At 35.7% G+C, this 17,165-nt stretch overlaps 1 protein-coding gene across 2 annotated transcripts in view; it reads right to left on the bottom strand.

Annotated features, from left to right (window-relative positions):
* ITGB1 (integrin subunit beta 1) overlaps positions 1-17,165 on the bottom strand; it is a 57,892-nt gene that overhangs the window by 16,916 nt on the left and 23,811 nt on the right. For both annotated transcript variants that reach the window (XM_031015488.3, XM_004049247.4), the window contains exons 3-11: positions 15,205-15,290; positions 12,533-12,755; positions 10,798-10,968; positions 8,570-8,808; positions 6,291-6,446; positions 5,349-5,444; positions 4,961-5,050; positions 2,955-3,095; positions 2,595-2,794 (exon numbers count right to left, since the gene is read on the bottom strand). In XM_031015488.3, coding sequence (XP_030871348.3) covers positions 2,595-2,794; positions 2,955-3,095; positions 4,961-5,050; positions 5,349-5,444; positions 6,291-6,446; positions 8,570-8,808; positions 10,798-10,968; positions 12,533-12,755; positions 15,205-15,290 — 1,402 coding nt within the window. The remainder of the gene's footprint in view (positions 1-2,594; positions 2,795-2,954; positions 3,096-4,960; positions 5,051-5,348; positions 5,445-6,290; positions 6,447-8,569; positions 8,809-10,797; positions 10,969-12,532; positions 12,756-15,204; positions 15,291-17,165) is intronic.

Raw genomic sequence — 17,165 nt, 5'->3', positions numbered from 1 at the left:
AACAAAAGCCAAAATTGACAAATGGGATCTAATTAAACTAAAGAGCTTCTGCACAGCAAAAGAAACTATCATCAGAGTGAACAGGTAACCTACAGAATGGGACACAATTTTTACAATCTACCCATCTGACAAAGGGCTAATATCCAGAATCTACAAAGAACTTAAACAAATTTACAAGAAAAAATCAAACAACCCCACCAAAAAGTGGGAGAAGGAAATGAACAGACACTTCTCAAAAGAAGACATTTATGCAGTCAACAGACACATGAAAAAATGCTCATCATCACTGGCCATCAGAGAAATGCAAATCAAAACCACAATGAGATACCATCTCACACCAGTTAGAATGGCGATCATTAAAAAGTCAGGAAACAACAGGTGCTGGAGAGGATGTGGAGAAATAGGAATGCTTTTACACTGCTGGTGGGACTGTAAACTAGTTCAACCATTGTGGAAGACAGTGTAGCGATTCCTCAAGGATCTAGGACTAGAAATACCATTTGACCCAGCCATCCCATTACTGGGTATATACCCAAAGAATTATAAATCATGCTGCTATAAAGACACGTGCACACGTATGTTTACTGCGGCACTATTCACAATAGCAAAGACTTGGAACCAATCCAAATGTCCATCAATGATAGACTGGATTAAGAAAATGTGGCACATATACACCATGGAATACTATGCAGCCATAAAAAATGATGAGTTCATGTCCTTTGTAGGGACATGGATGAAGCTGGAAACCATCATTCTGAGAAAACTATTGCAAGGACAGAAAACCAAACACTGCACCTTCTCACTCACAGGTGGGAACTGAACAATGAGAACACTTGGACACAGGGTGGGGAACATCACACAGTGGGTCCTGTCATAAGGTGGGGGTAGGGGGCAGGGATAGCATTAGGAGATATATCTAATGTAAATGACGAGTTAATGGGTGCAGCACACCAACATGTCACATGTATACATATGGAACAAACCTGCACGTTGTGCACATGTACCCTAGAAATTAAAGTATAATAAAAAAGAAGAAGAAGAAGAAGAATCTTGGAGGGAATAATAATAATAATAATAATAATAATAATAATAATAATAATAATTTAAAAGGGAAAAACTGGGAAAGAAAATAAAACTATAAAAAATCTCTTCAAGCTCCCAATCTGTTAGGTGGGAGTGTCCATGCCACAAGTCACAGTCGTGTAGTAAAGTGTACACACATGTGCAAGCAGGGACAAACATACACGGGCGCACATGTACATTCCAGCCACTCAAGTTCATACGGAATATATGCAAGAGTCTAGGAAAAAAATTTCTTCAGGAAAGTAACCATTTTGGTCAAGACAAAAATGTAATCTAGCAATAAATAGTGAATGACACATGTGGAAAGGCAGAATAAACTTAATTTTAAAGAGCACGTTAGTTACATTTTCAAATGGTATGCTATTACATTTACTATTCCAGGTGAACTGTCTAAATTTAAAGCAACGGTCTGTTAACCTAAAAAAATACAATAAACACATGCAAAAAAGTGTATGGAAGTTGAAGAAAAACATACTGTGTATACCACTTAAAATATAACTACTATTCAAAAATAAATTTATCCTACATGTGCAGACTTTTCAGGTTCCCTGTGTATTTTTAGAACACATAATGCTCATGGACACTGACTGCACTGATTCTGTATCTGGTAAAAATATAAAGGAAAGAAAGGCAAAGTATTTTCAAGATAATCTTTTTGGTTAAATGACATTTTACTAAAAATGGACCTGCATGATTAAAACAGGATATGTACAACATGGAAGATAAAGAAACTCTAACATTTAAATTGTTACTTAGCACAGACAATTAAAAATTGATAGTGAGCTAAAGCCATATATTTCTTTCATAGTCAATAGCCTTCTAAGCCTAGTCATTTGGGGCTGACACTGGATTAAACACTCTTCCCTCTTCCTATTCTTTTACGGAGAAAGCGGTATTCAATGTATACTCAGTTTTTAATTTTCAATTACAAAAAGTAACCACAGTGTGAAAATAAAATCTGAAGTAATTTTGTTAGTTTTCTTAGTACTAGATTCTACATACTGAAAATACCATTTTCTCTTTTGTATTTTACAACACATATTTATTTTTTAAAAATTATTCCAACAATGCAGAAGTACATGTAGTACAAGACAAACATCTTCTACTGCTTCATAATTCCATTTCCCAGACGAAATCGCCATCATCGGTTTGATGTTTTTCCAAAACATTTTCCTATAAACGTATTTTACACAAGCTTATTTTGTTCTAGAAAATTCAGATTGCTCTCACATGAGAGAAACGCTACCTTAACAATTTGTTGAATATACTTCTTTCATGGCTATAAAATCTTTTATTTTAAAGAGTAATCACTTTAAGAAAAAAAGGCAGGAAGGAACTTTCTATAAATATCACACACAAGATCATCAAACTGATCTTGTGGTGAGCAACCGTGGTTGGAAAAAATAATTTGCTCCAAATAGAGAGATATTCTCTGGATGTCCCAAAATATGACCTGCCTATACTCTCTAAACCAATGTAGCTCCGTCACTGTCTGACAACACCCAGCTTACCTGCACGCGCCACACTCAAATGTCCCGTTTCCTTCATGACACTTGGGACTTTCAGGGATGCCTTCGCTTTGGCATTCACATTCACAGATGTACTGAAGAATAACCTCTACTTCCTCCGTAAAGCCCAGAGGCCTAATTTTAAAGCTGTCAGAATCCTTTTTTGGACACTTATTTGAAGTTATGCTAATTTCAAATTGAACCTTGAAGGGAAAAAAAAGATTAACAACCAACTAAACAATTTAAATCTACTAAAAAATATTTCAAAAAGTTGCTCACTTATTGTAATGTTTCTCAAAGTATAAACTAAATTTGCTTATAAATAACCAATGTTTTCTACAGAAAATGCTTTATACAACATACCTCATCTCCAATGGAAATATTGGAACATTTTCTTCCATTTTCCCCTGTTCCATTCACCCCGTTCTTGCAGTAAGATTTGTAACTTATTGTTACTCCTTCTGACAATTTGCCGTTTTCCAAAATGACTTCTGAGGAAAGGGACTAAAAGAATGCCTAATTATACACAGGAAAAGTCAAACAAAATGCTACTTGAATGCATAAAACCAATGGATAAATAAACTATTCAGAAAAAAATATATTTCAATACAGTATCTACAAGCCAAATCCAATTGAGTAACTAGAAAACACAGAGGCCAGAGAAACAGGTTTTAATTAACAAGGATCAAATCTTTAAAATAAAATACACAACTGAAAAGAGTATTCCTGTTTTAATCACTGAGTTAAAATACTCAGGATCACACAGTGCAGAGGGCTGTTACTAATTAGGAGGAGTCTTAAGAATGTGGAATAGGCCGGGTGTGGTAGCTCACACCTGTAATCCCAGCACTTTGGGAGGCCGAGGTAGGTGGACTGCCTGAGCTCAGGAGTTGGAGACCAGCCTGGCCAACACAGTGAAACCCCATCTCTGCTAAAATACAAAAAAAAAAAAAAAAAAAATTTATCCGGGCATGGCAGTGTGCACCTGTAATCCCAGCTACTCGGGAGGCTGAGACAGAAGAATCGCCTGAACCCAGGAGGCGGGGGTTGCAGTGAGCCAAGGTCACACCACTGCACTCCAGCCTGGGCAACAGAGTGCGACTCCATCTAAAAAAAAAAAAAAAACAACAACAAAAAAAACCCCCCAAAAAACAAACGAAATAAATGCTGTCTTCCCCATCAGCAAAACGGCATTTCTGTAGTCCTACCTCTCCAGCTAACTATGGACTAGGGTAAACAATCAACTATGCAGTCTAGGAACAAATTTGCTTAAGGAACCATTGTAGCCCAGCCAAAAAAAAAACAAAATCCCCCAAGAAGGAAGGATTCAAGCCAGGGCTTGTTTAACATATGAGACTATTCAGGACAAATGGAGAAGGGTACAATGGCAAGCTATCTCTTGTTCACACCCCTGAAAGAACAAGAGTTAGGAAAATTATCTAAGACAGGAGAGAATGGGAAAAGCTGTGGAACAAGTAAAATATTAAAAACCTTTATAAAAACCCCTCCGAGTCAGGCCTTTCCAAACCATTATGGTACCCCATAAAAAAGGGAAGCCTCATATGGTAGGCTGGCCTTTCCAAAGCGTTATGGTACCCCCATGACATGAAGTAAAAATGTCTAAAATTCAAGCTGCCAAAGGGTGAGGGGGATGGGGGCTGAAAGTGGTGCACGAGACACACAAGGGTTACCATATTATAACTGCCTTCAGATTATTTAAATGATTATTAATGAAGGCTAACTCGGTGTGATTAAAGTACACTGAATTATGCTCAAAAAGGATAAGCCAATTCCTCTTTAATTTCAATTCAACTTCCTCCCATCTGTGAGGGGAAAACAACACTATAAATCTTTTCGAAATAGGCAAATCACATGTATATTTACATTTTTATATATTTTATGGTATACGTATATATGAGTGTGTACCTCCTGAAATAGAAACCTATATCCTCTGAATATATGGGAAGAGAAGAATTGGCCAAAAAAAAAACTTTTCTAGCACAATTCATCAGAATAGATGACTCTATAAAGGATATTTTGGGGAGGAAAAAGATTGGAGAAATCCTGTAAGTTTAAATGTAAGTTATGTTTTACAACTGCTTTCTAACAAGGAGATCTATTCCTTAATGATAAACAGTTATTTGGAAATACTCCCCACACGCCTTTATCACATTTTCACTTTGTTTAGGCTATGAATCTTGCTTTTGTAAGACAATATGTATAAAGTTTTTCCTCTAGATATAGAATTTTAAGTTTTCTGTAGTACTTTTGGCTCGTTAAAGTGTGTATGAAGGAAGTTTTACTTTCTTTGTACAAAGTATTCTCAACATGATATTGTCCAAAACTGATCTTATTTAAGATGTACTCACATTGTATGCATCAATGATCAACTGAATTACATTGCTAGAATTTGCAGATAATGTTCCTACTGCTGACTTAGGGATCAAGTTTTTCAGCTCCTGCAATTAAAAGATAAAACACGTGAAATACAACTGCTATTCATTCAACCAATTAGCATCCATTGAGCAACTTTTATCTTTAAATGCCAGTTCTCATGTTTCCTCCTAACTAACTTTAGGAGTCAAACCTAGAAACCAGTTTTATAATATGTGATTAAAAATTAATATAAACCACTTTTGTAAAATTCGGTTTGCCTATCTGGTGGCATTTTCCCACATTTCAATTCAGACATGATTTGCCTCTAACAACTCAACCAAAAATGTTTAGAATTTTGTTCTTTTTATCTCACACATTTACCTTGTAAACAGGCTGAAATTCTTCAGTAACTGCAAAAATCGTCTGAATATTATTTTCACTCAGTTTCTGGACAAGGTGAGCAATAGAAGGATAATCCTAAGAAATCAAGTAATATAATTTAGTATTTAAATACACCCTTATAATCTCTTCTAATTTTTCAATCTAGTTATACATGCAAGATTACACATAACTCGATTACAAGACTGCTTTAGATAACTAGATTACATATATAATCCATATATAGCTAGATTACATCTAGTTGCACACATATAACTAGATTACAAGACTGCTTTCAAATAACTATCAAATATAAACTGCTGAAGTGAGTCGTGTGTATACATGAATTGCTAATCCTCTTCTCTTTACTTTCATGTATGAACAAAAAATTCCATATTCAAAAGGTTTTAAATAGTAAGATTATCTATGTATATTAAATATAAGGACAATGAAATTAAAGAATAGTCAGTAATTAAATATTCTATTATCTACAACTTAAGAAAAAGACCAAGATTTACCATTTGGATTTCTTCTAGAACTTGAATGCTTTGCCAATATTTATTTTCAATAAAGGCAGAGTGACTGCTTTTAAAAATCGTATAAGACAAAGAGTATGAGACTAGATAAATTATTTATTTAGAAATAGTACTGACTGTGCTACCAAATGCTGTGGGCGGGGAGTTGAGGCAAAGAGTGAAAGTGGCATCTGGGCATCCCTTTCCCACCCCAGTGAGGCCCCTGTCTGAGCAGAAGGAAGCAAATACAAAGCTGCATCTTCACAAACAGCACACTAGCTTTCCTGCACTTTCAATCAGGACCCCTACTTACCAAAATAGCAAAACCTCAAACCCTGAGAAACCCCAAGCCAGTCACCCACAAGCTCTTAGTATTAAACATTAAAATCCAACATAAACACATTCACTATGTAAGGAACTAGGCACTTACATAATAATGGCTCATTGTGTACATATTATTTTCCAGGTGACATTGTCCATCATTTGGTAAAACAATGCCACCAAGTTTCCCATCTCCAGCAAAGTGAAACCCGGCATCTGTGGAAAACACCAGCAGCCGTGTAACATTCCTCCAGCCAATCAGTGACTTGAAAAGAAAAGGATTTCAATTTTAAAACACTATTCACAGTAATTCAACAAAAATCCTTTAATTTTCATATAGGCCACCATTGTATTTTTAACCTAATTCTGTATTTTCTGTGTCTTCTCTTTATACAATGGTAATTATCTTGCTGAGAAATACACAAAGCCCACTGAATGAAGCTCTTCCATCCCATGTACAACGATATCTTGCCTGACCATCCATATCTCTCAATCTCTCAGTTCTTTTTAAAAACTGTTTTTTTGTTTTGTTTTGTTTGGTTTAGTTCTGCTTATCATCATATCTCCAGCAGCTAGCAAGCCAGCACACTGCTTGGCAAGCAGTAAGCCCTCGATGAGCATTTGCTGAATAAATGAAAGTGTCTGAGCCTATCCTTACTTTACCCCACTGCTGCTGTCTTGTCCCCATCCACCCATCTCTGCTCTATGTTCTATGCCATGCACCTTATCAGCCCACCATATGAGGCTTCCTTTTTTTATAACAGAAATAAGTATCTTGTTTAAGGATAATTTCACCCATTCTAACTCCTCAATCAGTACTGTTCATGCGCTCATTTACTTTATTCTTGCCCTTTCCAATAAAGAATCTAAAGTAACTGTAAAATCTTCTTGTCACTATGGTAATTTATAATTATAAAATCATAGGACTATAGGAATTTACCTGCTTTCGTTAATTTATTTAATACGTCTGTTTAGATCTTCATAAGAGTAAAATACTTTAAGGTGGGAATCACATTTATTAATACTGGCAATCTTTCAAAAGTGGAATGTCTGATTCTTTTGCATCTAGAGGAGTGGATCAGCATGACCAACACAGAAAAACAGCCACAACCAAGGGTGTTATGGCTTGTTTAATCCCACAGGTTAAGGCCTAGTTAGAGGCAGCCCAGAGAATGCCCTCCCCACAACGAGCTGCTAACAGGTTCACACATCAACGGCTAGTAAGAAAAGAGGTGTAAGGCTAGGTACTACCTGGAATGCTACTTGCTTCAGCTGTAACAGCACGGACTAACCTTAAATTGCAAACACTCTAGTGAAAAGTCGAAAGTAATAACAATATAGGAATTAATATTTGCTGAATGCTCATTGGTACTTTATAGAGACTGATGCATTTTAACTTCACAAGAGCCCTATGAGGTAGATACGATTATCATCCCTTCTTAAAGAGAAGAAAACAGCCCTGGAGAGTCTGAGTAAATTGCCCAGCATCAGTGGTGATAGAAAAATTCTTAATTACTATCCATATTCCTTCACTTATTATTTTGGGCATCAATTAGCACCTTAGCAAAAAGTGACTGAAAAATAACCACTAAGAGGCCTCTAAAATCAAAGAAGGTCATCTAGAGAATGGGGGCACTGGAGGGAACAAAAATGAGACAAGAGTAGGTACGCAGGACAAACTTGACATGACAATGTTTTCTAGTTTCAGCCTCAGCCACATCATTAAAGTGTCATCTCAAAATACATAGCTGCTACATGGATCATAAAATACCAATTATTGAACCAATAGGGATGGGCTTGCTACTGAAAATCTTACAATTAAAATTACAAATATTGTATCACTTCTCAAAATACATCTATTCATATAGCTTAAAAACTAGAGCTTAAAAAGTTCTCTCTTTTTGAATTACTAAGACACAAGAGAAAGATGTGTCTTTCAAAGACAGTGAGAAGAAAACTGACCAAAGGAAAATGATACAAGACACTCCCCCTTTGAGCAATTTCAAGGTTCCTGGTGATGCCTCAGATAATAACATCAATTCTATCTCTAGTACAAAGCCAGAAAGTTAGGACACATGGGCTTTTCTAAAATCCAGACCACCAGCTACAGTACAGAGAGGTTGCCCCACTGTTTCAAATGGTTAGCATTCTGTCTTTTAAAAGCCCGCATGAATAAACTAACTGTGTGGTTTGCATAAAGATTAAATATGCTTTTATAAAGGCACTTTATGTATAGAGGCAATTTAAGGGTTTACTTAAATTACTTCTCTAAGATAATCAAATGTATGAAAATTAAGGTCAATTTTTCTATTATCATAGTAAAATCACACTTAAAATTCACACACATAATAGAAACAATATCCCCTGATAGGAAATGAATGCGCTTACTCCACAAACTGCAACTTGCATGATGGCATCAAAACCACCTTCTGGAGAATCCAAATTTCCAGATATGCGCTGTTTTCCAACAAGTTCATTAAATACTTCTCCTTTATTAGTAAGACTGAGCACATTTTTGTAGCTAAATGGGCTGGTGCAGTTCTGTTCACTTGTGCAAGGGTTCCTGAGCTTAGCTGGTGTTGTGCTAATGTAAGGCATCACAGTCTTTTCCACAAATGAGCCAAATCCTGCAAAGAAAAAAAATGGCACATAAATGAATGAATGGATGGATAGATGGAAAGACAGAGATTTGCATTGTTTAAAAAATTCATCTATGTTACCAAATGTAGGCTACTATGGACTGAATGTCTGTGTTACCCCAAAATTCCTACATTGAAAACCTAATTCCCAACATGATGGTATTAGGAAGTGGTTCCTTTGGAAGGTGATTAGATCATGAGGGCAGAGCCCTCATGAATGGGATTAGTAACTGATACAGTTTGGGTATCTGTCCCCGCCCAAGTCTCATGTTAAAATGTGATCCCCAATGTTGAAGGTACGGCCTGGTGGGAGGTATTTGGATCATGGGGGCAGATCAATCCCTCATGGCTTGGTGCTATTCTGACCATAGTGAGTGAGTTCTCATGAGATTTGTTATTTAAAATTGTGTGGCACCTCCCCCCACCTCTTGCTCCTGCTCCCACCATGTGAAAAGCCTGCTCCCCACTTTGCCTTCTGCCACGATTGGAAGCTTCCTGAGGCCTCCCCAGAGGCCTTGCTGATGCTAGCGCCATGCTTCCTGTAGAGCTTGCAGGACCGTAAACCAATTAAACCTCTTTTCTTCATAAATTACCCAGTGTCAGATATGTCTTTATAGCAACGTAAGAATAGACTCCTACAGTGACCTCATCAAAGAAGCCCCAGAGAGCTGCTGTCCCCCTGCTGCTATGTGAGTACATCGCAAGAAGGTATCATCTATGAACCCAGAAGAGGGACCTCACCAGATGCTCAATCTGCCTGGATCTTGGACTTCTCACCTCCAGAGCTGTGAGAAATAAATTTCTGTTGTTCATAAGCCACCCAGTTTATAGTATTTTCTTAAAGCAGCACAAATGGACTAAGACCTAAGACAATCTTTTTATTTTGCCTCCCTACTTTAAAAATAACTCACATTCATTTTCTTAGCACACCAGCTCTCAATAATGACATGCTGAACAAATGAATAAATAAATATTCTAGAATTCTGGCCATTTTAAAAAACACTAATTTGGTAGGAGCTCCCTAATGCCATGGTCCTTGAATTATGCTTACAGAATAAAAGAACATTTTAAGCAAGTGCTATTTTTTAATGTTTCCACTAAAATAGGGCTAATTTTTGAAAGGCAGCTCTTAGGCCTCATAACTGTCAAATCTTTGTAATATTCTGTTGCTAAACCTCTGCAGCAACAGGAGTGGAGAGAAGCAGGCAAAAAAGAGGTTAAGCTGGGGATGCATGAAATGGGAAAAATAAGGTTTGGAAAGCAGATCATCATCATATGAAAAATCCAGGTCTAAGATGAGATCAGGCTGTACGGGCAGGTGCAGACATACTAATTAGCAATTAGATAAAATCTGGGCACTCAACACATGTTTATAAAATAAGTCATAAGGGCCAGGCGTGGTGGCTCACGCCTGTAGTCCCAACACTCTGGGAGGCCAAGGCAGCTGGATTACCTGAGGTCAGGAGTTCGAGACCAGCCTGGCCAACATGGTGAAACCCCATCTCTACTAAAAATACAAAAAATTAGTTGGGGGTGGTGGCAGACGCCTGTAATCCCAGCTACTCGGGAGGCTGTGGCAGGAAAATCACTTGAACCCGGGAAGCGGAGGTTGCAGTGAGCCGAGATCACACCACTGCACTCCAGTCTGGGCGACAAGAGTGAAACTCTTAAAATAAAAATAAAATAAAGTAAGTCATAAGATAAATGATCAAGTTAGTATGAAAATAAGCATGCAAGTCATTATCTATGAGGTACAATCTGTGTCAAACAGTAGCATCCAGTGACAGATGAACAAGGTGGCAGAAAAGATTATTAAACGTGTGACTGGAATATCAACTTCCACTCAGAAAAGGCTAAAAAACTGGCTTGTTTATCTCACAAGTATGCTGTGAGTAACAAAGGAAGAAAATATAAAACAACATTTGAGAATTGCCAAGACTTTATAATGAAAATGGTCAATGTTCCCAACATTCCTACCAATTCTGAAGTCCGAAGTAATCCTCCTCATTTCATTCATCAGATCTGTTCCAAGACTTTTTACATTCTCCAAATCGTCTTTCATTGAGTAAGACAGGTCCATAAGGTAGTAGAGGTCAATGGGATAGTCTTCAGCTCTCTTGAATTTTAATGTAAATGTCTGTGGCTCCCCTAATTAGACAAGAGATTAGAAAATGAAACTTGCCTGTTGGCAATCAAATGCAAACGAGAAAAACCAAATAAATGTGGTTTACATGGTAAACACAATAAAATAAAACAGGTTGTCATAATTTTTACAAAAACCTGGGAATTCCATAAGTAACTCAATGGGTATGAATTCAGTTTCATTCAACAAATACTTAAAACACCAGGCCTTCAGGATGCAAAGATAAAAAAGACATTCCCAATCCACAGTGGACAAAACAGACAAAAAGTCAGTTTGTAAGAGAAGAAAACAAATAGAACACCATAAATTAGTCTGGGGAGGGCAAGGCAGAACACGTGATAGGGTACAACTGACTTTTTAGACACTGAAGTTGTGAACTCTGTTCTGTGTGTAGTGGGATGCCACTCCCTGCAAGTGAATAACATGATCCGATCTTTACTTTAGAAAACCTGGCAGAAAGCTTTAAAAATAATTTTTTATTTATTATTATTTTTTATTATTTTATTTTTATTATCATTATGAGGCAAAGAGACTAGCTAATCTACAAAAGAAACCCAGAGAGAGATGATGAAGGAGGAGAAGAGAGAGATACAAGAGATGTTAATGTAATTTACTTAGGAAATACAGGAGAGAGGTTTGGATGAAAATGTAATTAAAATTTTAACTTGTAGTTTTCTCTATATAGATTTCTAATAGGCAATTGGAGAAATGGGTTTGGAGCTCAAAAAAAGTCTGTGTTGCTGCAGCATACAATTGGGTTTTAAAGCCACGAGAGGAAAACTGACATTTAGGTGGACTGCAAAAAGGGAGGAAGAAAAAAGACACAAAAAGAGGCCTGGAAGGCAATGGTTAAGAGACACAAAGAAAAACCGAGGAGTGGTATCATTGATCAAGGGGAGAGCATTTCAAAAAGTACAAAGTGTTACTTGGTACAGAAGAGTTAAAAAAAAAAAAAAAAAGCCCTGACAAGGGTCCCCTGGGTCTGCGGGCTGAAGGCGATGGTGGAGCTTTGCTAGAGCAGGATGAGGAGGAGAGGGCTGACCTGGTTGAGGAGGGGCCAGGAGGGAAGTCAGGGGACAGGGCCACTCTACCATTTTCCTGACAAGAAAGGTCGGAAACCAGAAAAGCGAGGATGAGGGCTTGTTTTTTCCTTCATGTTTAGATGTGGGACTAACAGACATAATTACAAAAACCTTAACAGTTTAATAATACTAAACAAATACAAAGGAAAAGAACAGGTTAAAATGTTGCTTTTATAATATATTATATAATTAGACCAGAGGATGAACACTTTCATTTTTAAAACTCACTAAAGCTAATTAATACTTTCTGAATCTTTAACAAAATTTACTTTGAATATTAGGCAACATTTAATATTATTCCAAGTATATATGTCTTACAATTGTTATATCTGCAAAAATTTTCTAAAATTTAAACAATTCCACATTTTTGAGTGCCAGTCCACATGTAAAAACGAGCCTTCAACAGAAACTGGTCAGAGTTTACATAAAGCTGGTGTCGAATGCCTCAAGTAAACACGCAGGTATTCACAGAGTTGGGCTTCCATACCTGATCTTAATCGCAAAACCAACTGCTGTGGTTGGATCTGAGTAATATCCTCTGGCTTGAGCTTCTCTGCTGTTCCTTTGCTACGGTTGGTTACATTTTTATTTTTCTTTATATCTTTGGAGCCTCTGGGATTTTCTATGTCATCTGGAGGGCAACCCTTCTTTTTTAAGGCTTCTAAATCATCACATCGTGCAGAAGTAGGCATTCCTTCCTGTAAAAATGTCTAAGTGACATATAAAATATAGGTATAAATGAAAAGTGTAATGGTCAAACCTTTTTACATGATAATTGCAAATAAGCAATTAAATCGCAAAACATCAAATCACATCTAATGTACCCCAATTCTGGCTTTTAAACAAAATGCTCCCTTCATCCAAACTGTGGTAAGTGTTCTTGTTAAAAAACAATCATTTCCAAGAAAGTAATACCTTTCCCAGAACTGACCCAAGTGTACACAGTAAATGCTCTATCTTGTAATTCAGAGTATCTAATCAAAAGCAATTTCTTTAGTGAAATCACTAATTGAGCATGGTTAATGGCTACTAATAATGTATACATACACCCAAATATCAGATCATTTCTCCAAAATTTCCCTTTGAAAAGTCCTTACAAAGCGTCTCATATTATGTGGCACTCTCCCCATTGCAATATGCTAAACAACCCGATGTTTAGGGAAAACCGATGAGCTTAAAAACATCTCAATTAATTATGGCATTTTTTAAAAGGACAACACGAAATTTAGCACTGATTAAATAAGTATTCCCACAGGTTTGAAAAAACTTTAAGTATTAGCTATTATTGTAAATAAGTTTTTAAAAAACTTTTAAAAAGCAAAATAGTAAGTATATGACAAGGGTAAAAGGTCCTAATGGCAGGTAAATTTCAAAAAAGGAAAAAAAGTTCCTAATGGCAGGTGAATGGATATTTGCAGTAGTAAAATTTCTAGTAATGACAGAGATTTTAAATGTGGTATACATCAAACAACTTAGAAATAAAAATTTAATCAGATAACTGAAAAGTACCTTAGTGAATTCAAAAACACTGCCGTTAAAGATCTATATAAAGACTGTGAATAAAGGTGTTTCATGAAATGTGAAAATGTGGGGGAAACAGTGACATTATATATGGTATTTATTTATCAAATATCAATTTAATGGTGCTGTATAAAGTAACAGTAAGTGAAGATATTTAAATTTAAAGAATACACAATGGTTTTTACATAAGATTTTTTAAGAGAAACATCATACTAATGAGAGTATTTATGTAATCAACAACTGGAAGGGAATACCAAGAATCAGATAATTCAAAGCTGCACTATTTATTAAACCTAAACTACTACCTACCAAAGCACAAGATCCTAGTGAATTACACATTTCTAAATACTAATCAATCCACGAAATTTACGATCATGACACCGAAATACAATTTCACTGAATATATTCAGAAAGCCTTTAAAATTTTAAGAATTATGCTCCAAAGCTCAAAGGCTAAGATAATCCTTAACTACAGATAAACTGTAGTACCCATAAAATGGATATGTTCACAATAATAGCAGCTACCACTTATTTAGAAGTTTTTAAGTGAAACTGCTTTAAGTTCATCAATTCTAATTATTGTAATAATAGATAAAGCGGATATTATCATCCTCATTTTCAGATATGAAAACCAAGAGCTTCAGTTACATAAGCCTTGCCTGAGACAAACTCACAACACTCCATATTTCCTCCACTGTTGCCAATGTAATCCCAACACACCACTTTTAGAAAGTACCATTACAAAATTTTTGAAAAACAACAAAACCTCTCATTTTTTCTTTCATGTGGTCAAACCATACAACATATCTGACACTTGACCACTTAGGCATACAAAAATAGGCACTTGAAACTTGGGCCCAAATGCCTGCATGAAAACAAAATCAGTAACCCCTTGAGATCTTCTGATATTAGTTATTCATTCTGTGAATAAATTATACAACCTCAAAATGACTTCTCCTTACCTTCTCTTTTGATATATTCATTCATTCATTCATTGACTCACTGAACGTTTAGTAGGCTTTGTGGAAGGTACCACATTAGCAAAAGTACAGAGATGACAAAAGTGAATAAAATCCAAACCCTAACTAACCTCAATAAGCTTATATTGGGATGCAAATCAATTCCAGTAGTTTAACTCAAATATAATTGGGAAGGTTAATTTATACCTCCCCATCAAAAAAGGGGAAATCTGAAACAGTCAAACTAAATGACTAGGATTTTTTTGAAGGTTCTCCAATAAAAATATAATATGTGCCACAAAGATGAGCTACAAATATATGTATTTTAAAATTGTTTAGTAGCCACACTAAAAAAAGAAAAAGAGAAAATTTTAACACTGTTATAACATTATTTTTAAATATACAAAAATTATCATTTCACCATTATGATTCATTTAATACTAAGTCTTTGAAATCTTGTATATCTTTGAAACTTAGAGCAATTCTAATTTGTACAAAAGTGCTCAATAGCCACATCTGCCTAGTGGCTCCTGTGTTGAACCACATAGCTCCAGACCAGTAGGTTATTCAATAAGTATTGATTTACATAAAAATTAATATGTGCTTCCGAAGGATACAGCACTGAGCCACACTAAATGACCAGAGAACAAATGGAAAGGACTTGAGCAACCTTACTTACTGAATTTGTGCACCACCCACAATTTGGCCCTGCTTGTATACACTCTCCACATGATTTGGCATTTGCTTTTAAACATCTATTTTCATCTGTCAGAAAGAAGAAAGAACAGAACATTTTATGTGAAGTGTCAGAGAGAAAATAATGAAAAATCAGAATCACAATGACAATGCAATACATATGTTAAATATTAATACTATGACCTAGTTACCATCTAAACTAGACCTTCCCCAAAGAGAGCAGGATTTTTTAATTTAATTTTTAATTTTTGTGGGTAAATAGGTGTATACATGTATGGGGTACATGAGATATTTTGATACAGGCATACGATGCATAACAGTCATATAATGGTAAATGGGGTATTCATCCCCTCAGGCCTTTATCCTTTGTGTTACAAAGAATCCAATTATACTCTTTTAGTTATTTTAAAATATACAACTATATTGACTACAGTCACCCTGTTGTGCTACCAAATACTAGGTCATACTTATTCTTTCTATTTTTTTGTACCCATTAACACTCCCGACTTCCTCCCCACCTTCTCACTACCCTCCCCAGCCTCTGGTAACCATCCTTCTACTATCTTCGTGAGTTCAATTGTTTTAATTTTTAGCTCCCACAAATCGGTGAGAACAATGCAAAATTTGAGACCGTGATTTTGGATCACCTTGACACTGAAAGCCACAGAGAGACATAAGTTATCTTCCTTGTCTTCTGTATCAAAGACAAGACATAATTCAGAATTTATCATTCTCGACTGTCATAAATGTCATGAGTTCTCTCAAAACTGGGTAAAGTATTATTTCTTGTCATTTAACTCCTACCATACTCACAAGAATCTTCAAGGCTTTCCCTTTGCTTTCAGTATGTTAAATAACTGAAAAGTCCATACTCATCTAATCCATAATCCCAGAATTTCTCAGGCTCTATGTTCAAAGTATGTTTTAGGTTTCTTTGCATCTACCTAAGGAAGAGTATGCCTTCTACATGGTAAGTGCTAATACAGACTGTCTCCAACGTATCTTTTCTGAGATTATAAACCCAGCATATGCTTCTTATAGAAAATCTGGAAAACACATAAGAGCATAAAGAACAAACTCACTGAATCTGTTAACTGAGAGAGGACTGTTGCTAACATTTTTGCCTATTTCTTTCCAGTCTTTTTCCTATGCAGATAAATAGCAAGGGGAAGCAAGCATATATATATTAATAGATGTATTATTTACGTGAAACTGAGGATGCACTTTATATATACAGTTGTACAGTTTTGTATACGGTTTTTTATACCTTATCCTAAGTGTTTTATTCTTATCACAAATTCTTTTTAAAAAGAATTAAAAAGCTTTTAATGATTATGTATTTCAATATGAGTGTACTCTAATGCTGGACAAATTTAGATTGTTTCCAAATGTATGTGTGCACAATTCACACATGCTTGCTCACATGCACATATAAACACAAGTACACATATACACATACTGTACTACATGCATATACACATGCTGATGATCTTATATATAAACCTTAGTACACATCTGATTATTTCCTTATAACAAATCCCAAAAGAATAATTAACTACTAAGTTGAAGAGCATATTAACATTTCTAAAATTCTCTATACACAATAATTTCTATCCAAAAGTAATATACAGTTGACCCTCTGTGTCTGTGGTTTCCAAATCAGTGGATTCAAGCAACCACGGATCAAAAATGGGGGAAAAAAGTGTCTGTACTGAACATGTACATACTTTTCTTCTTGTCATTATTCCCTAAACAATACAGTGTAAAAGCTATTTACCTAGCATTTACATTGTATTAAGTATTATAGGTAATCTAGAGAAGATTTAAAGTATACAGGAGGATATGTGTAGGTTATATGCAAATATCATGCCATTTTATATCAGGGACTTGAGCATTTGTGGATTTTGGTATCTGAAGGAGGTCCTGGAACCAATTCCCCATGGA

Source organism: Gorilla gorilla, chromosome 8 (assembly GCF_029281585.2).
Source record: "Gorilla gorilla gorilla isolate KB3781 chromosome 8, NHGRI_mGorGor1-v2.1_pri, whole genome shotgun sequence".
In the NCBI taxonomy this organism is placed as follows: Eukaryota; Metazoa; Chordata; class Mammalia; order Primates; family Hominidae; genus Gorilla; species Gorilla gorilla.
Note: the sequence above shows the minus strand (reverse complement) of the source record. Positions and strands in the feature narration are given on the sequence as shown.